The sequence below is a fragment of the Petromyzon marinus genome, chromosome 36 (genome assembly GCF_048934315.1).
Source record: "Petromyzon marinus isolate PM22_M1 ecotype Great Lakes invasive population chromosome 36, UKy_Petmar_22M1.pri1.0, whole genome shotgun sequence".
Lineage (NCBI taxonomy): Eukaryota > Metazoa > Chordata > Hyperoartia > Petromyzontiformes > Petromyzontidae > Petromyzon > Petromyzon marinus.
Genome location: NC_133702.1, coordinates 10216737 through 10242749, shown reverse-complemented (window position 1 = coordinate 10242749; position 26013 = coordinate 10216737). Strand labels below are relative to the sequence as shown.

Below are 26013 nucleotides of genomic sequence, written 5' to 3'. Positions count from 1 at the left end.
AATCGTCCAAAATCGCGTGACGTCATTTACGGACGGCCCCATTGGGGAAGCTCTCATCTAGCGGTGGATTGACAGACGGCTGTGAACCGAACACGGTATTTCCTGAATGCAACTAGAAGCCGCTCTGCACCCTTCCAAACTACGGCAGTACTGCAGTGTGTCTCCAGGGACTCCTCTACTTACGTACGAGTTGGGTTCTAGAGGTGTGTTCGGAAGTCGATTTGTTCCTAAGTCCAAGGACTTTACTTCTGTCGATTCAAACACGTTGTACGGCATGTACACTAAACACGGGTTGTAGTTTTAAAAGTTGTACAATCTCCTGCAGATGTAAGATGCCACTGGTTCTTCACGTTCTGCGGATGTAGATGCCACTGGTTCTTCATGTTCTGCGGATGTAGATGCCACTGGTTCTTCATCTTCTGCTGCTGTAGATGCCACTGGTTCTTCACGTTCTGCAGATGTAGATGCCACTGGTTCTTCATGTTCTGCAGATGTAAGATGCCACTGGTTCTTCACGTTCTGCAGATGTAGATGCCACTGGTTCTTCATGTTCTGTAGATGTAGATGCCACTGGTTCTTCATGTTCTGTAGATGTAGATGCCACTGGTTCTTCATGTTCTGCAGATGTAGTTGCCACTGGTTCTTCATGTTCTGTAGATGTAGATGCCACTGGTTCTTCATGTTCTGTAGATGTAGATGCCACTGGTTCTTCATGTTCTGTAGATGTAGATGCCACTGGTTCTTCATGTTCTGTAGATGTAGATGCCACTGGTTCTTCATGTTCTGTAGATGTAGATGCCACTGGTTCTTCACGTTCTGCAGATGTAGGACAGGCAACTGGACATACGGACCAGATGTGCTCGTATCTCTGAAAGTTCGTAAGTCGAATGGTCGTAAATAGAGGAGCCTCCGTATTGTATACAGAATCACAGGTTAAAGGCGCAGCCCTGCAATAGCCGGCTCACGCCACTGCTGGCTGAAAGGGCCTCAACTCACCGCCACCCCCACCCGCTCAAGCCACCCACTCCGTCCCCAAGCGGGTGATGTCATTGACATCTCCGTGGCGTCGTGCGCGGGAGTTGCCACCCCACAGGGGGCGTGCGCTCACCAATGAGCGAGCTCCTCTGACCACGTGGAGAGGCAATCCGTGGTGATGATGGGGGGGAGGGGGGTCCAAGATACCAAGATAAAGGAGAGAGAGACACGCGCTCGCACATCCCGATAAACGGGCACACCTGCGTCTCGGCGCTGCGTGGCGTTTCACCTCTGTTGCACACGTGCTCGGCAAGCACCATCTCGTTCCTGCTGGAGCTCACCTCTCGCGCTGATGGCAGAGAAAGCTGTTGTTGCTGCTGCTCAGAGAAACATCGACAGTTGGCGACCGAGACAACACGGGCAGAGCCGTTTCTCCTAAACACAGGTAAACTCGCGCGGGCGCTCTCTCCTGTACACAGATAATGATGTACGCGGTACTGTTTGCACATAACGAAGGCCATGCGTTTTTCAGCCGTGAATTATCCACAATGCCGAAATGCCTTCCCAAAGCCACCGCCATCTCTCACGGTCCTACGGCGCAACAATCCATGAGGCACTCCTCATAGACGCTCATCTGTGCACAGGTAACACCACACGTAGGTCACCTGTAGTAGGCTATATAGATGCTCACATGTGTGCAATTAATTCTACAGGCGCTCACCTGTGCACATTTAAAAAAGGGCAAATGGCACGCTCACCTGCTGTGAACAGGTAAAGCTTCACATGGGCGTTCGTCTGTGTACAGGTGAACTCTTACACTCACTAATACAACTACAATATAACGCCGTATACAGGTAACCCCATCATATAGAGCTCGCCTGTACACGGGTAAACCACAACATAGCGCACTTGTGTACCTGTAAACTACAGACATTCACCTCTATAAGTGTGGCATTATTGGTGTTGTCGTTTAGTGTTTGTGCGAAGCCGCTCGTGTTGAATAGCCACCACGGTGATGGTCTAAAACTGACCACTCCTGTGCTGTGTGCCGACTGCCTCGGAACGTTAATCGTGCAGACGCGCTGGATTATGTTAAACCGTAAGTAAACACGGCATGCTGTCTTTTATTCGGAAGTGCTTTAATTAGTTGAACGGAAGCCTTCGAGTAACTGTCCGGGAAAATCGCGATTGCATATTTGCAAATATAGTATTGTGCTGAAGTGCTATTTTGCTCTGGTTTAGTCTCCAAAGTTTCGCGCAAGACTATAATCAATGTGGCCGGTGTTTTGTCGGAGCAATTCCTTATAGCAACGCAACTTTGCGCTGCAGTTTAGAGCATTTTGGGTAAATTTCACCAAACCCAAACAATATTTTACCGGGTAAGTCCCCACTGAGCGAAATAGCTCTTTTTCAAAAGCGACAGCCGTAAATGGTATCTCAACTTTGTGGCTTATGTGGAAATTTATAGCAGCCGCATTGTCTAAACGCATGTTATACATGTGGGGGGTGGGGGGGGGACCCGAGGACCTGGAGAAAAATCCACGCGCATAGGGGAAGAACATGCAGACTCCTAATATACAGGCGTCGGAGTCAGGATCGAACACACGACTTCCTGTATAGCAGGCGAGGGAGTTAACATCTTTCCATCTTGGCTCCCAACAGACAAACACAAACTGAAAAGCACGGAGAGATGATTGCTTGGAGTTGCATTCAGAGACGGTAATAGGAACGTGTGGATTTGAACCAACGACCTCCTATATACCAGGCGAAGGTAGTTAACATCTCGCCATAGAAAACTGTTCCCAAACTTTGGTTTCTAGACCTGAGGGCAAAACCTCTGATCTGACAATAGACTTACCCGTGTCATGGGTGGAGTCGTGAAATGGAGATTGTGCGGTTTGAGATGCAGCCAAATGTCTATACCCATCATCATCGGCAGCACGAGCCATGATCTATCCACTGCCGGATGAGTGCACGCCACTTGTGGTGTTTTCATATTGCTCCCCCAAGTCTGGATTCGAGAATCTCTATCAATATTTTCATTGTAACCATTAACCTCGTGCTTTTACCTGAGCTATATTAAATTACGATTTCCACTTTTTTGCAACCGCTTACCTGTGGTAAATTTCCAATTACCCCGGTTTAGTTTCACCTTAATAGATGTATTTATACGGTAGTGTAATTAAACTGCTCCCTTCGGATATTGTCGGGTTAATGTTGTGAAACCAGGTGAGAACACAAGAGACCAGAATCGAGTCTCATTTGCAAAAGCGACCTTTGGGGGTGGTCTGCCAGGGAGAGGACGATGATTGCTGCAGCTGTGTGTAGGGGCGCCACGGTGGCTAGGAGATGTTAACAACCTCGCCTGGTATACAGGAGGTTGTGGATTCGATCCCGACCCTGGCGCCTGCTGCTGTATATTTGGAGTTTGCGTGTCTCTCTCCCCGTGGTTGCGTGAATTTTTCTCCGGGTCCTCCGGTTTTCCCCTCCACATTTTAGAAACGTACATTTAGGGTATTTGGCTGCTATACATTTCCACATGATGAGCCACTCCGTTAAGCTATCGTTTGCGGCCAGGTCGCTTCTGAAAAAGAGCTACATATCTCAGTGGGTCTAACTGGTAGAAAAAAGAAGTAAGTGTAAATAATCTCAATTGAGTGAAGCCACGACACCCAACAATAGTTTATCCACTGCTTGATGAATGTCTCCCCACATTTTAGTTTTGACCTTGGTCCACCTTCAATGACTTTCCTCACCCAAAAATGTCTCGAAACATATAAATGATATACAAAAACAACACGTAAAACATGTAACAGTTACCCTGAGATGCAATAAAGTAAAAGTCCAAATCTGAAGAGGAGCCAGGCAAGGAGATCGGGTCTCACCAAACCTATACCACAGAGAGAGTCGAATATAATTTCTTACAATTATATTTCAGAAATAAGGGCACACAAATAAACGTCACTAGCATGAGTTGTCCTCTCAGATTCGCTGATGGTAGCCATTATAATGAGCAATTTGTTATGAACTATGGGAAACGATTGAAGCACTTGATAGAGAAGGCTGCCTCGCGAGGCTACGGATAAATACGACCAAAACAAAGTCGTATACAACAAGATTTGGTTGAACGAATGGGGAAAAATAACCTTTTGTCGGAGGGACACAATCACTAATCACAATTACTTAAGTTTAGTTTCCATTGACCTTGGTTATTTAACATCCAATGACCTCTTTTGATAATTGGTGCTGAAATCTTCCTGGAAATATTTTTTTTCCCTTCTGCTTTTTTGGTGTTGGAAGAGTATTACTTGCTTGTTATTTTCTTAATTCATTCTATTCTTCTGTATAATGGCAATGTGGAGGTCTGCTATGTATGTTTGTCAAACCCTTTTCGAAACGTACGTAGCCCAAACGTGCTAATCAGAGGAGCGGGGAAATAACTAAACGCACAACCACGACGAGAGGGTTATAGCAGAGAAAGTTCGCGTGGTTTTGCTGTTCCTCCTCCATTGACGGCGCGCAAACTACAAGGGGTTTAATGTTTGGCCTGTAGTTTGGGTTGCATGACCACAATCGCCTTGAATTATCCCCTTATTTCCCCATCGACTAACTGTGGCATACCGTTTACACTGCTGGGTTGACGGTGGAGGAGGAGGTGGAGAGGAATTCAGAAACCTGTCCCCTTTTATTCACCGGCGGATCGATTTGAAGCGGCGATGCTCAATGGCTCGCAACTAAAGAGCGCCGACTGACCATTCCACCGTGGCAGGTGTACGTGGAAGTAATGCCGACGGAGGCTGGGTTGAAAGGCACGCGTGCGAATGTGTGCTCCTCGGCTCGCGAGTTGATTTTGTACCGAGATGCCTTTGTTGTCGAGAGGGAAACCTGCACACGGAGACCTGGGGCCTCTTACAGTTTTGCAGGTCGGTGTCTGTTACTCATTGATCTGGCCAGGGATTAAAGTTTACGCTGAACCAGGGTGAGCAGGCGGGGGGGGGGGGGGTGATTGTGGTTAGAACACGGGGTTGCTCATGGGGTGAGAGAATGTGGTGGAAATAAAAGTGGGGGGGGGGGGGGTGGCACGGGTTCATCGTGGTCGCTGCCTGCTCAGCAGATCGCTCGTGTGACATAAATAGATGGAGCCGGCCCTGGCTTTGTTTTGATTCATTCCGGCTTTGATGTTGGCAAGGTGCAAATCGGGCAGCGGCTTACACGGTGGAGGCGACAGCACTGGCAGAGCACGGAGAGCAGAGCTGGCTTCTGCTCTGCTCGGCGTCGGTGCGACTGGTAATATAGTTCGAGAATCAGGTGACGAAAATATTCCTCGCGACACGTGTTTTTTGTGTTTTTTTTTTTAATTTCATGTTCACCAGCGATGCTGATGAGTGGATGAGAAAGGTCAAACGTGTGACGGTGACTACGACTACTTGCGAAGCCCCAGAGCCAATCACGGCCGACTGTGATCGTAGAATCATAAAACGGAGATCGGAGCACGAATGAGTTTGACGAAACTAACGATTCTGAGTGAAGACTCGGACTGAGATCGTCCGGATGAGTTCACTTATTAGACCGACCTGATTAACATTGGATGTGGGGGGGGGGGTGAAGGTGGGGGATTAATCCCCCCACCTCCCCCCACCCACCTTGCACCAACATTCAATAACGGAGCGGACTTAATGCTTGACCGCTTTTGTGAACTAGTTTAAAAAAAAAAAACGACGACCAACCTCTCCACGTGCTGTCGTCGACGAAGCACCGAAGCTCGGACCGGGCTCTTGGCCTTCATCGTAGAGCCGAGCGTCTCGTCTCTCTCGGCAGCGTTCCCATTGGCCTCGAGCCACCGGGGAACATCAGGGAATGAATGAGTCTGACGCCAGTTCGTGTTTTCTCCACCACTGGCGAGCGGCGAAGGTTAGCACGGTGGTGTGGTGTGAGGGGGGGGGGCAGTGGCTTGAGTTTGCGGTCACTGTGCTTGAAGGGCGGCCGAGCCGCTTGAAGGGTGATCCGCCACGTGGACCGCTTTACCGATCCGAGTCGGGGGGGGGGGGGGAGGTAAAGCGTGTTGCGGGTTTCGGATTGTTGACGAATTAACTAAACCATTTCGGCGTGAAGGGGGATGCTGCCATGGTGTAAAGGATGCTGCACGCGACTTGCAGTCGAGAGATTGGCTCGTTTCGATCTGATCTCAGTGCCTCCTTTAATTTTGAAGGTATAAGACACGGTGAGTCTGGGTTTATGCGTCCGTTGGGCCCATGTGGCTGACCATGTGAGTGCAATCGCTGGACATGGCTAACATCGGTGCTAAGTGATATCTAAACCGGTCCTGGGTCTTTCTGTGGGTTGACTGCCTCAAATGAGTACCTGGCATAGTGTAAATGTTGCCACTAGGGAGACAAAGGCGGCCGGCCGTGTTGCTGGGCATTTTTTTTGTTTGTTGTGGTTGCATCCGATTCAAGAGCCGAATGGCTCACAGGGCTACACCAAAATAAATAAACTGAAAACTGAAATCTACCCCCTTGTCTGCCATGCTGACCTTCATAGGTGCTCACTAACAGCATTTACCCCAACAGCTTGTTAAGGCTATACGGGGGAATATTTCTCTTTTGTGTGTGCCTGCGTGTGTGTGTATCTGTGTGGAAAGTAGTTTTGGAACCTGCCTTAAGTCCCCTTTTCAGTTTACTCGGCCTTTATTGAGCACTTGGTATAGCGTGTGACCGTCAGCACTTGGGAGACTAAGGTGGCAAGACGTGGTTATTGGCCACACCACCTCTCGTGTGCCATGCCAGCATGATGAGGCGCTTGCTGACAGCACTTGCCTTGGCTATGTGTCGGTCAGCTGGGGATTTGTGCATTGTGGTTCCAGCAAACGCAAACTCGGTCTGGAAAATACCTGTCGCATGGACGCAACTGGAAAAAAACACAGGCGGATGTTTGCACCTCGAGCGGCTATTGAAGGATGAATAGAGTTCAAAACGATGAGATTAAGAGGGGGCTGCCAATGGTCAGGGTACGGAGCTACCGAGTGGTGGCCAAATGGAGGGGGGTTAAGCGCCAAAGGGGGGGGGGGGGGGTGGGGGGATGCCTGCCGTGCAAATGGAACGTTGAGATCGGCTCGGGTGCAGGCGCCGGGTGGATCGTTGTTGCATTGCGGGACTCGAGGATGATGACATTTGTGGAAGCTTTCATCCGGGCAGTGGATTGCTCTCGGTTGTTGATGACAAATGATGACTCTGTCTACCGAAAACGTTTGTGTGTGTACGTTGTGCATCTCTGTGCCGCTGTGCACACGCATTGGATTTTGTTCCATTTGCTACTTGGTTAATTGTACTTGGTGAATTGTAAATTGAGGCTAAGCATAGAGTGCATAGCGCCACGGTGGCAGGATGTTTAAACCTCGCCTGGAAAACAAGAAGGCGTGAGTTCGATCCTGACTCCTGTATATTTGGAGTCTGCATGTTCTCCCCGTGGTTGCGTGGATTTTTTTCCAGGTTCTGGTTTTTCCCTCCACATTAGATTAAACGTGCGTTTACAGTATTTGGCTGCTGTACATTTCCAGATAAGCCACTTAGTTTAGCAATCGTTTGTGGTTAAGTCGCTTCTGAAAAAGAGCTCTATTGCTCAGTGGTCTTTACCTGGTAAAATAAATCTATGTTTTTAATATAAAAGAGTTTATAGGTGGCTGTGTGGGCAGCGTTACAAAATAATTTGTTGTATTTTATATGCTCCCCTGCCTTGCCTAACCCATACTACTATCGTGGTGAAGTGTGCACTGACCAGCATGGCGCAGAGACGCACTTGTCCAGCGTTTCATTGACAAAAGGGCTGTAGATGTATATCCATACGTGCCTGTGTGTGTAAGGGGGAGCGGAGCGCCGGGCAGCTAAAACACAGTCAGTTGGCACAGCTGGTGCATCTGCCAGCCATGCCAGTCGGCCAACCCATGGCACCTGGGTCTGTCCCATGACCTCCTACCAGCGGGCCTTCGACACTTCACGTGGCTTTAAAGTGCACGTAGCCTGGCACAAGCGCCCTGGTGACGTCACCGCCACTCGGTGGCGAATGGCTGTTGTTGAGGGAGCGTTAGGGTAGCGGTTACCGCGCTGCGCTACAAACCCAGCGACTCGAGTTCGATTCCCACTCGCGGTCAACACCAGTGACGATTATCTGAACCACCCCAACCTCGGCCTCAAATGAGCAACCTGGTGCAGTGCGCAAATATTGTCACTCGGGAGACGAATGCAGCCGGGTGCAGTGCTGGCCACACACCTCTTCGTATGATGTGCCGGTCTTCATAGGTGCTTGCTCGCAACACTTGCTCCTCCAATCTGTGAAGGTTACATGGGGGATCTTTGTGTGCCTGTGTCTCCTTTTTTGTCCACAGATCTTTCCCGCCACCAAGCCTGGCTCGACTGGGAGTTGAGGAATTGGCCGCGGATCGCACGGAGTTGACGCCGGGCTTTTCTCTGACGCCAGACCGATGATCGCACTCCCACCGAACACAACCCAAAACCCATAGCACTTTCGGGTGCCCTATTAACACACAGGCACACACCAGGCACACACCACTACACAATCGCACGCTACGCCAGAGCTCGCCGAAACTCAACATTGATTCGCATAACCCAGCGGTCGCGTTATTTCTGATCAAAGGCGCTCCACTATAGCGATACAATATAAATACGATCAAGGTGCAGGCCTGCAATTCCTCGCTTGTGCCACTGCAGGCGGAACAGCCTCCACCAGAGGGAGCTCTGGAGAGCCCCCACCCTACCGCACACCCCTCGAGTGTGTAATTAACTCTACTTGCTTCAATTGTAGGAACGATAATGAGTGACCCTCAGGATGAGTTCGGCTGCTCCCTGGCGGAGCTGCGCTCCCTCATGGAGCTCCGCGGTGGGGACGCGGTGGGGCGCATCGTGAAGGAGTACAGGCGGCACGAGGTGGGCGGCGGCGGCGGCGGCAATGACGACGACGACGACGCCGCAGCGGTGCAGGGAGCGGCGGAGCTGTGCCGACGGCTGCGGACGTCGCCCACGGACGGTGAGGTTGACGCGGGCGGACGGGGGGGGGGGGGGGTGCGGTCGCGAATGATGCCGCCACACGCTTGCCACCACGAAAGACGGAGATCACCCGTGAAGCTTTTAACAGACTGTTGGGGGCAAGTGCTGTTCGCATAGGGAGCATCTATGAGAGGGACGGCACGGTACGCATGGGGGTGGGTGCCCAGAACCACGCCCGGGCCGCCTTTGTCTCCTCAGTGGCGATGTTTACACATTGTACCAGGTACTCATTTGAGGCTGGTCGTCCTAGAGCAGGCCCAGGACTGATTCGGATAATTGTCACTGGTGTTGGCCGTGAGCGGGAATCGAACTCTGGTCGGCGGATTTGTTGCGCAGTGTGTTAACCGCTACACTACCACTCGGCACCACCACAACCACACACACACACGTGCGCGTGTTGCTGCACACATCATCGCACGCACGCCGCCACTTTACACTTGCCACCACACGCCGAGTTTCGCGCACGCACACACGCCATCGCTCCATATTCAAAAGACAAAGATCCCCCGTGTAGGCGCTTGTAAAGATGAAGATGTATTCAGCCTTCTTACGCATGGGAGGGAACCTAAATCCCTGGAAACCCCCCCCCCCCCCCCACCCGTGTGAGGGGGCAGCGCTCGATCCCTCTACAGATAGGACGGACGATATTAGTTCACATTTGCCGTGCCGCCCTTCGCCTGGTGAGCCAGAGTACGGCACCTCGACGGCCACATGGAGGGAGTTGGCAACATTCGTGCGATCCACCAGCCCTTGCCCCTACGGCGCTCGGTTACATGCTCATGCAACCACCGCCGTGTTGACTGGTCCCTCGGTCGCCATTTATTGCCCTTTCGCGATTTTTCTCATTGGCACGGTGTGTATTCCAGACTGCCAAATGGGGGCCAATATAAATGTACTGTTATCTCGGTGGCTAGGGGGTAGACTGCTCAAGGCTGTGGTGGTCGGGGTACGTGATCCGGTGTGTGGACCCACCCAGCCGCTATGTTTATTTGAACAAACAAAAAAATTCTTATCGGAATGCACGTTTCATTGACGCCGTCGATAGCGAGGAGTCCCGATGGCTCGGAGGTCGGAGCGCTGAGCCCGGCACCGCAGAGATCTTGCTATTCCAATCCGGGTTTCGGCCAATCTTTTTTTTTTTATACACCAGGCTTTGCAAGTGCAGTGATTTGATGTTCCCAGCCCCGATCACCAATGATTGCATGGAAAAGTGTGTGGACATTCTGCAACTTAATTTGGCTAATTACCGGTAAGTGAGAATGAATAAAGATCTGATTGATGTTTTACACACCTGCCTGTAGCAGGGTGAGTGGGAACGTACTGCCCCCCGACTGTGTGAGAACCAGGGGTCGCTGAACAGATCTCCGCAGTAGCTCTGTAGTATCTGCTTCCGTGGGCCGTTCCAACACTGCCCTGCAAAGGATCGGAATGGACGCTTCGTCCCGTTACATGACACCACTTGCACAATCGGAATAACAAAAAGTTACGAAAGGGAAAAGTATTTTGTAAGCTTTTTTTAATGTTTGTGATGAACACTGCTGGTGGTGCTTCCCTTCTGAAGATGTCTATCCTGGAGTGTTGTTACTCCGACAACCACATGGTAATGTGGTCGCACAGAATTCCATTGCTGTGGAATCACCCATAAGAATATCCATCCTCTATTCCAGTGACCGTTTCCTGCCCCAAGGGCACTTGTTCACAATGTTTCTCTAATCCACTCCCTATCTCTCGGTAATTTCAAGCACTCACCGTCTCTCCACGCTGCTTAGTGCAGTTTTCAGCTTTCGGTGTTGGATTTTTCCATAATAAATCCACGTTTGCTATCCGTACGATCGGTCGTTCCTCTTTCATTATGATTCTTTTCTTGAATGCTTTACGAACTTTTTAATTGTTGGCTGGCAGTTTGGCGATTTGCTCAACTTGTGCTTGCACATCACTTCTAGCACGGTCTCCGAACTCTCTTTTCGAATTTATTATAATTCTAAGGGTACCACGGTGGCGAGATGTTAACTACCTCGCCTGGTATACAGGAGGGTCGTGGTTTCGAACCAGACCCTGACACCTGCTGCTGCATATTTGGAGTTTGTATGTTCTCCCCGTGGTCGCGTGGATTTTTCTCCAGGTGCTCCCTCCATAATTAGAAACATGCATTTAGAGTATTCGGCTCGTATGAATTTCCACATGATAAGCCACCATGTTGAGCTATCATTTGTGGCCAGCTAAGGCCCACTGCGATGTATAGTTCGGTAAAATAAAATAAAAAATATATCATTACTTGCATTGTTTAGTGCACGGAGAGATTCGTGGATTACAAATCCTAAAAGTGACGTCCTGCTCAATTGAGCCTCGATGCCGGTGCTCCTCTCCTCCAGTTTACAGCGCCAGTGGTTGTAAATTCCACATTCTCAATGCAGGAGCGAGTCTATCCGTAGGCTGCCACAACGTGGTGCTCATTTTATCAACCCCAAAGGGATGTTGTTTGTTGTCATAACGTTCTGACCTGCCCGGAATGAACGTCTGTGAAAAAGAGCTTTATAGCTCGTTGGATTACTCTGGTATTCTGAATCCCCGATCTTCACCTTGGTGAGTGGGGGGGGGGGGGGGGGGGGTGAGCACCAGGTGATGCACTCATCGGCCTTGGATTTTGCACCTTTCCATAAAGTGTCACATTTTCTCGGAAAATATCACCTCGTGAAGATGCGCAGCAACAAAAAAAAGTGATTTATAAACTGGGCCATAAAAAACCCTTTGTTTTCCACTATCACGATATGCGCGCAGTTTGTACCGACTTTAAAACGTTCTGTCCGCAGTTTGACTTTATTATTCCTGTTGATTGCATGAATGTTACTTCTTTATCTACGCTTGTTAACCCAAAAATCCTGTATTATGGAGATATGGATCGGCAGTTGTGTCAAAATTGCAATCTGCCTCCCTGTGTGCGTTATAAAACTACCCCTGTTGTGATTGCCTGCCGTTTATGATTATCTCCGGAGTTTGTATTGCTAGGCTCCCTGGCTTGCCATCTCTCTCTCTCTCTCTGTGTATGATGAGAGCTCGGTAAAAAAACACAAAGGCATGGCTTGAGAGAGCGAGATGTGTGCTCACCATTCGGTCCACTCGCGGTGAAAACCGTCCACACGTCGATCGCGACTGACTGCATCGATCGGCCTAAAATCGTCCCAGTTTTCTTGGAGCCCCACAGTTTATGAAGTGTGATCTCCATCTACAACTCGGGCCCCATCTATCTGTCCTCCCTCTTCCCGCTCCTGAAGAAGGGACATGGCCCAATGTACACGTGTGTGGGGAGTGGTAGTGCAGTGCTTAGCGAGCTGCACTACGAACCCGGTGACCCAAGCGATTCTGGCTCACGACCAACACCAGTGCCGGTCTTGGGCCTCCCCAAGGTCTACTCGGCCTCAAATGAATACTTGGCGCGGTGTGGAAACATCACCACTGGAGAGACAAAGGCGGCCGGGCGCGGTGCTGGCCAACCACCCCCTTGTGTGCCGTTCCGGCCTTAATAGGTGCTTTATAACAGCACTTGCCCCAACAGTCTGTTAAGGCTAAACGGGGGATCTTTGTCTTTGTATGCATGTTGAAATAATTTCACACCATACGTAGCCAACCATGCTAATTGGAGGTCTGGTGGGAAAGGACGATAAACTAAACACAAAAAGCAATTTTTATTAAATGAGTTTTTGCAATCTAGAATACGTCAGCCCGTTTTGGACTTGTTTTGTATTAAGAGGCAGTGGTCACGGTGAATGTGCAGAATTATTACATTGAACTTGTCGGCGAGCTACAGCCGATGATGATGATGATGACCGACAGGCCTTTCGGGGGATCCCGAGGACCTGGAGTGGAGGCGGAAAACTTTTGGACGGAACCACATCCCGCCCAAGAAGCCCAAGTCGTTCGTGGCGCTGGTGTGGCATGCTCTGCAGGACGTGACGCTCATAATCCTGGAGGTGGCTGCGGTCGTCTCCCTCGGCCTCTCCTTCTACCGGCCACCCGAGGGCGAGAACACGGAATGTGAGAGGCCACCAGACATCTCCCGGATGGGACTGCCAGCGGTCCCAAAATGGAATGGAATTTTGCGACCATTTGCCAAGTACTCGAGCTTAGTAAACCTATACGTTATCCTCAATACACACCTGGAACGGCTGCTAAAATCTGCGTAATGGCTTCGTGTCGTAAAGGGCGATCCGATTTTTGTCTCGTCGTGTCGGCGACATTCTGTCACTGGGAAGACTCAGTCGCCCGATCTAGTGGGGGGGGGGGGGGTGAAATAAATCCCCGAGTTGGCAACACCGCTCGCCAAGACGGGAGAGTCGGACAACATGGCTTGGGCGTGTCCCTGCCTGTGCTGTCTGAGACCGGGCGAGTCTATTTAGAGAACACTCGTAAATATAGTGATTTTGAGCTAAGCGCTGTTTATTTGAATATTGGGTTGCCGTTTTTTTTCTCCACTGGGATTGGCCAAGTAGCACGTGCACGTGTGTAGAGGATGAAGCTCGGGCGGTCGCCCACCTCTTGTCGAACGGCGACTCTCCGACTCTAATCTCCGACCCTTGACCTCGTTATATAGGTAGGGCCTAAAACGTGCACTGTGATCTTATTCTGGCTGAACTTTCCGATCCTCTAATCTCTGACCCTTGACCTCGTGGGTAGAGACTTAAGCTTGCACAACCCAACCATATCAGTTGTGACTTTCTGACACGCTAAACTCTCAATGTTCTTTTCAACTGTGACTCTGACTCTCTGATCCTGTAGGCTTACCCTTGAATCCTGCACGAGGGACTTAAGCTTGCTTGATTATCCTTTGTTTAATGTGACTCTCTGACCCCTGGTCTCATGTGGGTTGCTCGTACCTTTCAAAGGGCTTGACTTGACCATGCGTACTCAGCGATTTAAGCTTGCAAAGCCGTCTTGTTCAACGTGACTTCGACCCGATAATTGCTGAGCCTTGCAATGCTCCGTCATAGAGACTCAAGCTTGCAAAGCCGTCCTTTGTGGACTCTGACACTTGACCTCGTGTTCCCCATCTGCCCCATGCCCTACCCCCCCACCCGCCCACCCCCGTTAGTGTGCGGCCAGTCCTCGGGCAGCATCGAGGAGGCCGGCTCGGACACGGGCTGGATCGAGGGCACTGCCATCCTGCTCACGGTGGTCGTGGTGGTGCTCGTCACAGCGTTCAACGACTGGAGCAAGGAGCGCCAGTTCCGCGGCCTCCAGAGCCGCATCGAGCAGGAGCAGAAGTTCTCGGTCATCCGCGGCGGGCAGCTCGTGGAGGTGCACGTCGCTGAGCTGGTCGTGGGTGATGTGGCGCAGGTCAAGTACGGTGAGGGTCGCTCGTCTCGCGTGCACACGCACGTATGCACTCTCGGGGGGGGGGGGGGGGGCGGTAGGTGCCGGACATACGTCGTCATCAGCATCATTGTCGCTATTTTCATCATCATCATCATCGCCATCAAGATGATGATGAGTTTTTGGAGACTCGCCCTCCTTTACACCGAAAGCGTCTCCAGAGCACTTTACAAGCCATAAGTGAATTGCATCACATCTCATCCTCTGTTTGAAAGGGCTCCCGCAGTGGCAGCTGTGTGCCTGTGCTATGAAGTACTGTGTAGGTACATTACCCAAAATGTCACCTTTTTCAAAATATCTTTTTGAGTTTGAGGCAACATTATTATTGGCGAACGTGCTGTGTTTTTTCTGATGTACTCATAATACACGTGTGTAATCGTGCGAGAAGTAAGAATACATTATTTTTTTGCATTCGGTGATTTTGACATGTGCGTTAAACTGAATATTTCATCGCCACCATTCCCAGCGTAGATGAATACGTCCGAGGTACACCCGCCCGACAGTGCTATTTTACGAGCCTTATCGAGGAAAGTCCTGATTTACGTGACAATCTCTGTCCAGGGAAAATACCACTTTGTGATTTATACCGCTGACGACCAATATCTTAAAAACTCAGTTATTTTCTGCTCGAATGCGCATTGAGACATTGGTGTTCACCTCCCATTGACAGCCCTACAGAGCCATAGGGGGAAATTCTACATTCCTATGGCAGGGGCGATATCGCTTCTTTATAGCATGACCGCTGTTGACGTCCTCACAAAGTGGTCATTTTATCGTCCCCGGAGGGATGATAACCCGAGTCAACCCCCCAACGAGGATTTTAACTCTCGACCTTCCGATTGCGAGCCGCTCGCTCGAACGCGGAGCCACCGGGCTGGATTACAATCTGCATAAACGCGGCGCACTTGCGGCTAGTTACGCGAGGAGTAATTAAACAAGCCACGAAAATGAGGATGTTGTATAGCCCCGGTGCTCCGTAAAACGCTAAAACGCTTTGCCATCTAATTATTGTGCTGTTATTGATCGATATAATGCAAAAATGTCCGAAATCGTGGAGGGACGCCCAGGTAAGAACCTAACGAGGCGATCGGATGGATTGCCCCCTCTGTCGCCTGCTTTCCACACCGCAGATGGGCCTTCCAATTGGTTGGGGTGCACCCCCTTTGCCCAATTAAATTGATGGCCCCCTTGGTTGATCATGCCACAGGGGATCTGCTGCCGGCGGACGGTGTGCTGCTGCAGGGGAATGAGCTGTCCGTGGACGAGAGCTCGCTCACGGGGGAGTCGGACCACTTGAGCAAGAGCCCCGACTGTGACCCCATGCTCCTCTCTGGTATGGGCTGCACCCCCCATTCCGCACCGATTGTGCCGAGTGGCTCTCCGTGGGGTGTTTTTTGGTGTTCGGTTGTGACGTCCGACGCTTCGTTCCACGTGCTGGTGGAAACTTCCTCGAAATTATTTTGGTTCACTCATTTTGCAGTCGTACACGTGGACACTTTCGTTTATGTGTGTGCGTGTCTGTGTATGCGCATCTATGTGCATGTTCAGTCCCATCGGTGAGCTCCTCCAGCAGGCAAGGCTGCATTGGCTGGGTCATGGAGCCCACATGTCCAGCCACCGCATGCCCAAACCGCTTTTGTTCGGCTAAATGGGCATGGCACAGGCTAGAGAAATAGATGGAGTGATGTGGTACAAGAGGATATGGAGCTTCGTGGACTTGCTGATGACTGGCACCAGCGGTGTCAAGATCGGACTCTGTAGACGAGGCTCGTGAAGGACACTGCTGGGCAATTGGTGGCAGTCGCCCTCCAACAATAGCGGAGGGCAGAGAAGCGACGCTCGCAACAACGAGCACAGTGCCGGGCGGCTAAAACACAGGAAGTTGGCATAGTAGGGGACACAGGCAGTACATTGTCCAGTCATCAGTCGGTCAACACATGACACCTGGGTCTGTCCCGTGATCTCCTGCCAACTAGTCTTCAATCTTGGCACAAGCTCCATGGGGGCGTCACTGCCACTTTGTGGTGAATGGCGGTTGATGTTATGCCTGTTTACATTTGTGTGGGAGCGGTAGTGCAGTAGTTAACGCACTTGCGTTGCAAATTCGGTTACCCGAGTTTAATTCCCACTCGTGACCAAAAACAGTGGCAAATATTTGAACCGGACTTGGGCCTCCTGTAGGTCGACTCCGCTCTAAATGGACACCTGACGCTTTGTGAAAACATCGGCACTGGGGAGACGATGAGGTTCGTGTGTGCCGCGGCCACACCACCCCCTCGTGTGCCATGCCAGCCTTCACAGGTGCTCGCTTAGAGCACTTGCCCCAACGGTCTGTTAAAGCTATACGGATTGTTGTCTTTGTAATTTGGGAGAGTGGTAGCGTACTGCACTAGAAACCCTCTGGTGACTCGCGTTCAATTTCTGCTCGCGGCCACCAGGCAATCCTTTTTCTAGCCTTTTCTCGCATCTGCGCTGCGCCCAGGCACACACGTGATGGAGGGATCGGGCCGTATGGTGGTGACCGCCGTGGGCATCAACTCTCAAAGTGGCATCATCTTCACACTGCTGGGAGCGACGTCCGGGGAAAGCTCCGACAAGAAGCGCAAGCGAAGTACGGCACCCACGCTCGCCTGCTCCCCCACTCGTTCGCTCGCCGCACCGTCTGTGAGCGAGTGGATTTGGCGCATGTCTCCAAGAAAAGGTCGTTTGGTGCATTTAACCGACGCTGTGCAGTCGCAGCACGGTTTGACTGGCTCTTGTATGTATGTTGAACTTCTTTCACACCGTACGTAGCCAACCGCGCTCTGCTTAATGAAAGGTTAATTATAAAACTGGGCAATTTTAAGTTGGCAAATGCAGTTGTGAATTGACATGTACTGTAAAAAGTTGTCCATCCGGAGACTTTGATTGGCACACAATCCTCATTCTCTGAAGGACTATTGCTTGAAACATCAGACAATTCTATACGGGTCCATATTTTGTATCCGTCTTTGATCCCCCAGTTGTATCTGGGTTGTGCTACCATGTCACGTAAAGAGGCAACGTGTTCAATCGCATAGCAACACCCCTCCATGTCTGATAATAGAACACTGAAGTGGTTATCACAGAGCTACCTCGGATTCTGCTGCAGGTGAGTTCTGGTCCACACAGCACTTTCCCATCCTGTTATGGCAGGGTGCATAACAATCAAGCCAATATACAAATAATTTTCATTCACAGTTGGAATTTAGGTAAATTAAGTGCAGAACAAAATATAATGCAATGGTTTGTTCATATGCAATCGTTTGTGACGTGGCTGACACCATCGGCGGATTACAATTTAGAGCTCGGTTTAGTCGCAACCGACTGAAACCTGGGTTCAAACCCAGGTTCTCTACGGTGCTATGTCGGCACTCTGACCCCCTGAGTCTTAAGGAACCGCAAACCACTGCCGCCTCCATTGGATGTACCCACAGTGCAATCAGACCACGAATAAAGGACCCTACTCTGCCATACCGCCACCTCGGGCAACCTGGCCTTTTCGGTATTATTCATGGCCGAAGGTGAAAAGTTATTGTATTAGGTCGACGGAGACAATTGCATATAATTCATTGGAGTAGCAATAGGTGTATAAACATGAGTTTCTTGAATTGGAGGCTGTGTTTAGTGAAGTCACATGGGTGGAGCACTGGCACAGTGGTTGACGCACGACTGCACTATGAGCCAGGAAACCCGAGTTAAGTTGCAGGCCACGACAAACATCGATGGCAACTGATATCTGAACTCTGCTTGGACACAACTTTTCCCCCCTGGCCACCCCCCCCCCCCCCTTCACCTACCCACACTGACCAGTTTAGTCAAATATGGTCAAACATCCCCATGCCATGAGGAGCTTCACCCAGCAATAGCGACAATATTTTTGTTGTAATTCCAGTAAACGAAACCTTAAAAACGATTTAAAAAATCTGTTTATTTCCCTATAAAAATAACATTTACTCATCATTGTTTGTCTTTTTATCAAGTAAATGCGTTTTAGGACGCAGATGAAAAATTATTTTTGGAAGGAAAAAAAAGTCTCCTGTACTATTTTGCACACCCGGCCTGTACAACCAATTTGGATATTGGACGGTGACGATTTCCTTTGCGAGTTTCACCAAAGCTCTGACGCGACTCTAATAACCCTGCCTTGTCTTTTCTCCCTTTTGCCCCATCGTTGCCGCGCATCATTGTCACGTTGAACCCCATTGTGTAACGAACCACAAAACCCACCATCGTCGGTCCCCATGGTATTTACTCCGAAACGACCCGAACCGTTTTTACCAAAATTCCTGCTCGCTCAGAAAAAAAAGCAGCCACTACCGAGGTCCCTCGCACTCCCCCCAAATCTCCGCCCCCCACTTCTACCATCCCTGGACAGGCCCCCCAAGAGGACGGTATGTACGCCGAAGATCTACCCCGTGTCTCTGATCGTTTTTTAAATAGTTGCTTCAGAAACAAAATTCTAATCAAATTTCCTCCAATCTCTGACATTTGGTTCCAAATATAAATCTAATATCCATATGTTAATTTTCTTTAGAGGGCTCAAAGTGTTCGGATTTAACAAATTAAGCCAGTGATTATTTTTTCTGGGGTCTTTGTGTTTTCATTTGATTACCTAATCGACTTGAGGTCTTTAAGGAAAAAAAATTAGCAATAGATGTTAAATTTTTCCTTGCGTTCTGATGTTATTCTTGGTTTTTTGTTTTTCCATTCGGCATTATGTTTTGACTATTTATAGATTTTTTTACCCTCAATAACGTGTATTTGGTATATTTATGATTTGCTTGGTGGAGCTGTGGCACAGTCACTCTGTAATCGGGGGCCCCGAGTACGATTCCTGGCCACGGTGAACGTCAATGGCGAGTGATTTCTCAACCAATCCTGGGCCTCTCCTTCCTCAACCCGCATTGACCAGCATGGTGAAGTAGGGTTAAACAACCCCCACGTGGCTTGGGGGGGGGGGGGGGGAGCTTAATTTAGCAGTGGATTGACAAAGGGATGTAACTTGTTTTTAAATTTTCATGAAAACATTCTAATGTTAGGCTAAAATGGAGCGAACAAAATTGTACAAACGAGACGGGTGGGGAGGCAGGGGAAAAAAAATGAAACCATAAAAACAAGTCGAAGCAAATCTGTCAATTCAAATCGACCGTGAATCGTGATAATTCATCTAATCTTCATGGGCGGCGGGGGGTGGTGGTGGTGAATTGCTACACGTCTGAAACGGTGTGCGTTTCGTTCTGAATGGGCCGAGCGACGGCGCCTGGTCCGTCGTCGCCGTGTCATTCGATCTCCGATCTTTCCCGCAGGGATGACTGCAGCCGTCACCAACGACGCCCCCCAGGGTGAGCATGTCCCGGCACCCGGAAGGTGGCAGCGGCGGCGGCGGCAGCGCCGGCAACCGCCCCCGACGGCAACCGTGACCACCGCCACGCTGGGGCCGGCGCTCACGTCCGCGCTGTGTCTTGTGCTGGCGCTCGTCTGCGCAGGAGCCCGGAACATTGAGATGTGGCCGCTCGCTGAAGACGGCGCCGGCGCCGACGCCGACGCCACCGGTGCCGGCAGAGTGGACTCGCCGCTCGGCGGAGAGCGGACCACGATGGCGGGGGAGGAGAAGAAGAAGGCTAAAAAGAAGAAACGAAGGAAGAAGGCGAAGAAGGAGAGGTCCCCGCTGCAGGCGAAGCTCACCAAGCTGGCCGTGCAGATCGGCAAGGCCGGTGCGTCCCCCCGCGCCCCACGCTGCCACTGCCGGCGCCCCTCTTCTGCCTCCATGGTGCCATCACATGGCTTACGGAGAGGAGCTTCTGTTGTTAAGTCGGGGGGGGGGGGGGGTGGAGGCCAACTCAGACACGAGGCTTGCGCGCCGTAACGCCGATCGTTGAGGCTCATCTTCCTGACCACTGTGTTGCTGCAAAAGCCACGTGAGAAAAAAATTACAAAACACAAATGCGTCGCTTGCATTTGGTTTTTTTTACTTTTTTTTTTCCCCAAAATTCTATCACAATTGTGCGATCGGCACCGTGTCAGGCCCCAGGATCTCAGCGATGCTGGCTCGGCGCTCTGACCTCCGAGCTACCCGACCACTCCAAAAACAATACCGGCATGTTTTTTAATCCTCACACCTGGAGTAAGATGACAGGAAGTGAAATGAGAGCTTTAAAACCTCCAACCTCTTGACCTCCCCCCCCCTTGCATCCCCCTGCCGACCTCCCGGCCCCCGCAGGCTTGATGATGTCACTGCTGACGATGGTGATCCTGGTGCTGTACTTCGTGATCGACACGTTCGGGGTGCAGGGCCGCACGTGGCTGCCGCAGTGCACCACGATCTACATGCAGTACTTTGTCAAGTACTTCATCATCGGCGTCACCGTGCTGGTGGTCGCCATGCCCGAGGGGCTGCCCCTCGCCGTCACCATCGCGCTCGCCTACTCCGTCAAGGTGCGGCCCCAAACACCGTCCACCCCCCCCCACCCTCTCGGAGGAATGTGCCAGCTGCTGATCCGTGCCTCCATCTCATTGGACCTGACAACTGGCTCCCGTCCATCCCCCAAATTCCGGCTGCTAGACTCCTCACCGGCACCCCGTAAACGAGACCACTGCACCGCCGCACCACTCCCGGCTTCCAGTGCAGTCGGCGATCTACTTCAAGGTCCTTCATGGACTCACTCCTGCCTACCTCTCCTCTCATCACTCTACTCCCCTCCACACACTCTGCTAACTCTCCCCCTCTCACCTCACTCTACTCCTCTCCATGCACTCTCCTACCTCTGCCCTCCCATGTCACTCGACTCCTCTCTGCCCCTCTCGTGTGTGGGTTAACTCCTTCCACGTACCAAACGGTCGTTCACGAAATTGGCCAAATCTTCCAGTGTAGCAGGACCCTCCTGAGAGACGGTCTTGACACTCGGTGAGGCTTTGCTGTGTAAATACAGACCGTTGTTGTTATTGTTGTATCGCTGTAGTGTTGAAGTGAATGCCTCCGTCTGCAGAAAATGATGAAGGACAACAATCTGGTGCGGCACCTGGACGCGTGCGAGACGATGGGCAACGCCACGGCCATCTGCTCCGACAAGACCGGCACCCTCACCACCAATCGCATGACTGTGGTGCAGGTGAACCGCTCGCTGCCAACTATGAACCTCACGAGTGTTGTTGTGCGTGCGAGGCTCGCCCCACAACCACATCGGCGCACTGACCATGCTTCGTGCTGTTCCCTACGTAATAGGTGCTCGCTAACGGCACTTGCCCCTGCAGCTCGTTCGTGTAGGCCACACGGGTGATCTCTAGCTCTCTGTTGGTGGGTTCAGGTGTACGTGGGAGGGAAGCATCACAAGCTCGATGGGGGCCAGGGACCCCCCATCCTGCCCCCGGCGATGCTCATGGAGCTGTGCAACGCCATGACCATCAACTCTGCCTACACCAGCAAGATCCTGGTGTGTGCATGTGTCTTTGCTGTGTCTTTGCTGTGTCTTTGCTTTGTCTTTGCTGCGTCTTTGCTGCGTCTTTGCTGTGTCGTTTCTGCGTCAGTGTGCGAGTGTGAATGTATGTATGTGGGAGAGGTGGTAGCGCACTGCACTACGAACCCAGCGACTCAAGTTTGATTTCCGCTCACGGCATCCATCCCCAGTGACGATTACCTAAAGCAGTTCTGGGACCTCTTAATATCGACCTTTAAAATGAGTACCTGGTGCGGTGTGTACCTTCAACAGAGGAGGAATGGCTAAACTAGATGAACTCCCTCCCTGCTGAAGCCCTCTCGTTGTGGCCAACAGACCTCGATATTGGCTTCTAGCTCCTGAATATATTGGCGCGCGCAAGAATAGAACAGTGTGTAAAGATCGCCACTGGGGAAACAAAGGCGGTCGGGCGTGGTGCTGGCCACCCACCCACTCGTGTTCCATGCCAGCCTTCGTAGGTGCTCGCTAACATTTGCCCCAAAAAAAAATCTGTTCCGGCTATATGGAGGTGGGGGGGTCTTAGTCATTTGTGTGTCTGAGCACGTGTGTGTGTGTGCGCGCGCGCGAGAGTCTTTTGTTGTGCTTTTTTTTGCGCGCACATATACGTGTTTTTACCCACGTGTCGTCTGCGGTACGTGCGTGCATGAATTCACGTGTCCGTGCGTGTGTTTTCATTCGTACCTGTACCTCGTCACGTGCCTTGTGGGTCCATCTCCAATCTCATCGTGTCCGACCCCCCACCCACCCCCCTCTAGCCCCCCGAGCGGGAGGGTGGGCTGCCCCGCCAGGTGGGTAACAAGACGGAGTGCGCGCTGCTGGGCCTGGTGGAGGCGCTGGGGGGCGACTACCAGGCGGTGCGCGACGGCACTCCCGAGGAGGCGCTCCACAAGGTGTACACCTTCAACTCGACGCGCAAGTCCATGAGCACCGTGGTGCGCGCGCCGGGGGGCGGATTCCGCCTCTACAGCAAGGGCGCCTCCGAGATCCTGCTGCAGAGGTGTGCGGAGCAGCGGTTGTCCTGGGCCTCTCCCGATTCTAATTCCTCCTCGTGTCTGCATGGGGTTAGAGCTCCGCTTCTCATTCTGCCCTGGCTTCAGCAGCCCTTCTACCTCGGACGACCGCTCCCCTTGCCCTCCTCTGTTTGTCTCCTCCGTCCTCGTTTTTGTTTCCGCCTCCTTGCCTAGCGCGTCCATCCGCAGAGCTGTCGCACATTCAGGGTCCCTCTCTCTCCTTCGGGATGTGCCGTCCGTTTCTTGATGCAATACTGCATATGCGGAGGTTAAAAGTGAAGCCCTGCAATTGCTTGCTTACAATTCTGGAGGAGGTTCATTTTGTCCAACTCTTCTTGTGTTGGTCAGAATCCCCGCTTTATGCCACCCACGTGTGACCTGCGGACCGACCTATGTATATGTTGAACTTATTTCGCGGCGTACATGGTAAGCCATGGCACACGCGTTCTAACTGTGGTGCACCCGTTCTTACTGCTGGGGTGGTAGTTACCCACACTTCACCCCACCACCACCACCACATGCGGTTTGCCAATCGACAAACTGGTAGTGGACCCATATCGCTGGGGTCCATCCTCAACTGCATCCGCACAAACCACGGCAGATGCAGATACCTGATGCACAAATTGAGACGTTAAAAACTCTCCAGGAGTGTGCAACTACGGTCTGCCCAGAACAGACCATACAACCACGCAATGCCCGATCCACAAATACGAAGGGGACGTCGCGGCGGTGCCACTTGGGCTACTCCCGCCGCGGCTATCTGGCTCGACCACTTGGATGTGACATTGCAGTTGTTGCTCTGCAATCTGTACGACAAGAAGAAGATTCGCCCGCTCGCCTCCCCCCCCCCCCCCCCCACACAACCCGAGCCGTGGGTGTCTCCCCCACCCACCGTCGTCCCCCCACCGTGCAGGTGCTCCCAGGTGCTGGACGCCACCGGCAGACCCGTGCCGTTCCCGGCAGCGGAGCGCCAGGCCGCGGTGCGCGCGGTGATAGAGCCGATGGCGCGCGAGGGCCTGCGCACCATCTGCGTCGCGAGCCGCTCCTTCCCCCCCGGCGAGGAGCCCCCGTGGGACGAGGAGGAGAGCGTCGTGGCGCAGCTCGTGTGCATCGCCGTCGTCGGTATCGAGGACCCCGTGAGGCCCGAGGTGAGGGGGGAGGGGGAGAGGGTGAGCGACCGGTCCTGGCGGTGTCAACGTCGACCTCGGTGGAGGAGGAGGCTCGTGAAGGTCGCTCCTGGGCAGTTGGAGGCAGTTGCGCGCGCCAGTGACGGCGAAGGGCGGAGCGATGCTCGCAACGACGGCGGGTGGCTGAGATCCAGCGAGTTGGCGCAGTGGGGAGCACAGGTGGTGTATCTGCAGGCCATCTCGGCAGTCGGTCAACCCCATGGCACCTGGGCCTGTTCTGTGGCCTCCTGCCATTCGAGCCTTTTGGCCCATTACGTTTCCTCAGAGCGCCGAGCCTGAAACGAGCATTGTGGTGATGTCAAAGCCACTTAGTTTGTGGGTGAGGATAATAGGTGCTCGGCAATCGTATTACTTGCCCCAACAGCCGCTGTAGGTTATACGGTAGCAATGATTAGGACACTTAAGGCGAGCTAATGTTGAGTGAACTGTTGACTAACCGTTGGTGTAATATTTATTCGTACTGGAAGTTCAGTCAAGCACAAAAAACTATTCAACAAAATTGTTAAAAAATATGATTAGCGAGTTAACATTCACTAACTGGCACAATAACACCTTGCTACATCATGGATTGCAGAACTTGGGGAGGTGTGAGAGTTCACTGCTCCATCTCCACTGCAGCCTTTCCTGACTCGTCTGATTCCTCTTGGAACCTCCCGAGTCGTTTTTTTTCTCTTTGAGAGCGAGGAGCGAAACACCGTGCGGTGCTCCCGCCGCGTCACAAGTTTAAATTCTCAAAGTTATCATTTATATTGCGATAATCGCCACATTGTGATCTTGGCGTTTAAAAATTATATCGTGGAAACTATTCCGCGTGAAGTCGCGATGGTGTGTCACGCTTGTGCGTGCGAACGTTCCCGTGGTAATCCATCTCCCCCAGTTAAACGTGCAACGTTGGGTCAATGTTGCGCATGCAGCTGTAACCGTCGGCCCGACGCTTAATGACAACTGGGTTCCCGCCTGCAGGTTCCACGAGCGATCGCCCAGTGCCAGCGGGCGGGCATCACGGTGCGCATGGTGACAGGCGACAACATCAGCACAGCGCGCGCCATCGCCACAAAGTGCGGCATCATGGTGCCTGGCGATGACTTCCTGTGCCTCGAAGGCAAGGAGTTTAACGAGAGGATTTGCGACGAGAGTGGTGAGGTGTGTGCACGCCCCCCCCCTCCCATACCCCTGGGGCTCGCCTCGGGTCACAACTTGGATCCTTGAGCCACAGACTCAAAAGTGGCTTGTCGGTTACCACCCCCACGGTAGCGAATCATGCTACCGATTATTATTTTTTATGGAAGCGTTTTATCCAGTAGACCAACGGAATACGTCTCGTAGCAAGCTCATCGCGGTAGCTTTTGTGTGATAAAATGTTGTTAAATAAGGCCACCATGTTCGGTAAAAAATATCGTTTTGGGATGAACACAAAAGCGAATGTGACAGGAGACATACTGAAGGTGAAAATAAATAGGAAGAGTGTCCATAAAGCAGATATGTATGAAGTAATGTTTCTGTCTATGGATTCCTCGTAGCATTTTCCACCAGGTGGTATCGACAAACCTCCTTGGCTAACTGGGACCCTGGGTAGTCGTCCATTCCCAATTTGTAATGGGGGCAGTGAGGTGAGCGAGTAGTACCACCCACCCTCCCATCTCACGCCTGATACCCTGGCAGGTGGATCAGGAGCGGTTCGACAAGGTGTGGCCCAGGCTGCGGGTGCTCGCCAGATCCTCGCCCACCGACAAGTACACCCTGGTCAAAGGTCGCGCACGCCACGCACTCCTGGACCCATCGCAAAACTCGCATCACGTCGCAACTCTCCTCGCGTTTTAAAGCTGCCGAACGTCCGTCCTGCTTTCAGCAACGACTGTTACTGGGTGTCCCAAAACTGTTGTGACACTGGGAATTGTCACTGGTGTCAAATGGTCTGTCCTCATGCCTGGACTCGTGA

At 51.8% G+C, this 26013-nt stretch overlaps 1 protein-coding gene across 4 annotated transcripts in view; it reads left to right on the top strand.

Annotated features, from left to right (window-relative positions):
- The first annotated feature begins 1166 nt into the window (after positions 1-1166).
- The window catches only part of LOC116949301 (plasma membrane calcium-transporting ATPase 2-like), a 34682-nt gene continuing 9835 nt past the window's right edge, over positions 1167-26013 (top strand). Inside the window, exons 1-16 of one of the 4 annotated variants that reach the window (XM_032966439.2) lie at positions 1167-1420; positions 8357-9015; positions 12867-13067; positions 14122-14376; positions 15610-15735; positions 16885-17013; positions 18722-18814; positions 19730-19765; positions 19910-20137; positions 20644-20858; positions 21410-21532; positions 21728-21853; positions 22633-22874; positions 23801-24035; positions 25038-25217; positions 25737-25824. In XM_032966439.2, the coding sequence (XP_032822330.2) occupies positions 8802-9015; positions 12867-13067; positions 14122-14376; positions 15610-15735; positions 16885-17013; positions 18722-18814; positions 19730-19765; positions 19910-20137; positions 20644-20858; positions 21410-21532; positions 21728-21853; positions 22633-22874; positions 23801-24035; positions 25038-25217; positions 25737-25824 (2491 nt within the window). In that variant the 5' untranslated portion in view covers positions 1167-1420; positions 8357-8801. Of the gene's footprint in view, positions 1421-5167; positions 5284-8356; positions 9016-12866; positions 13068-14121; positions 14377-15609; positions 15736-16884; positions 17014-18721; positions 18815-19729; positions 19766-19909; positions 20138-20643; positions 20859-21409; positions 21533-21727; positions 21854-22632; positions 22875-23800; positions 24036-25037; positions 25218-25736; positions 25825-26013 lie in introns of those variants that run through there. The other 3 variants (XM_076072108.1, XM_032966440.2, XM_032966441.2) reach the window with 3 other exon arrangements.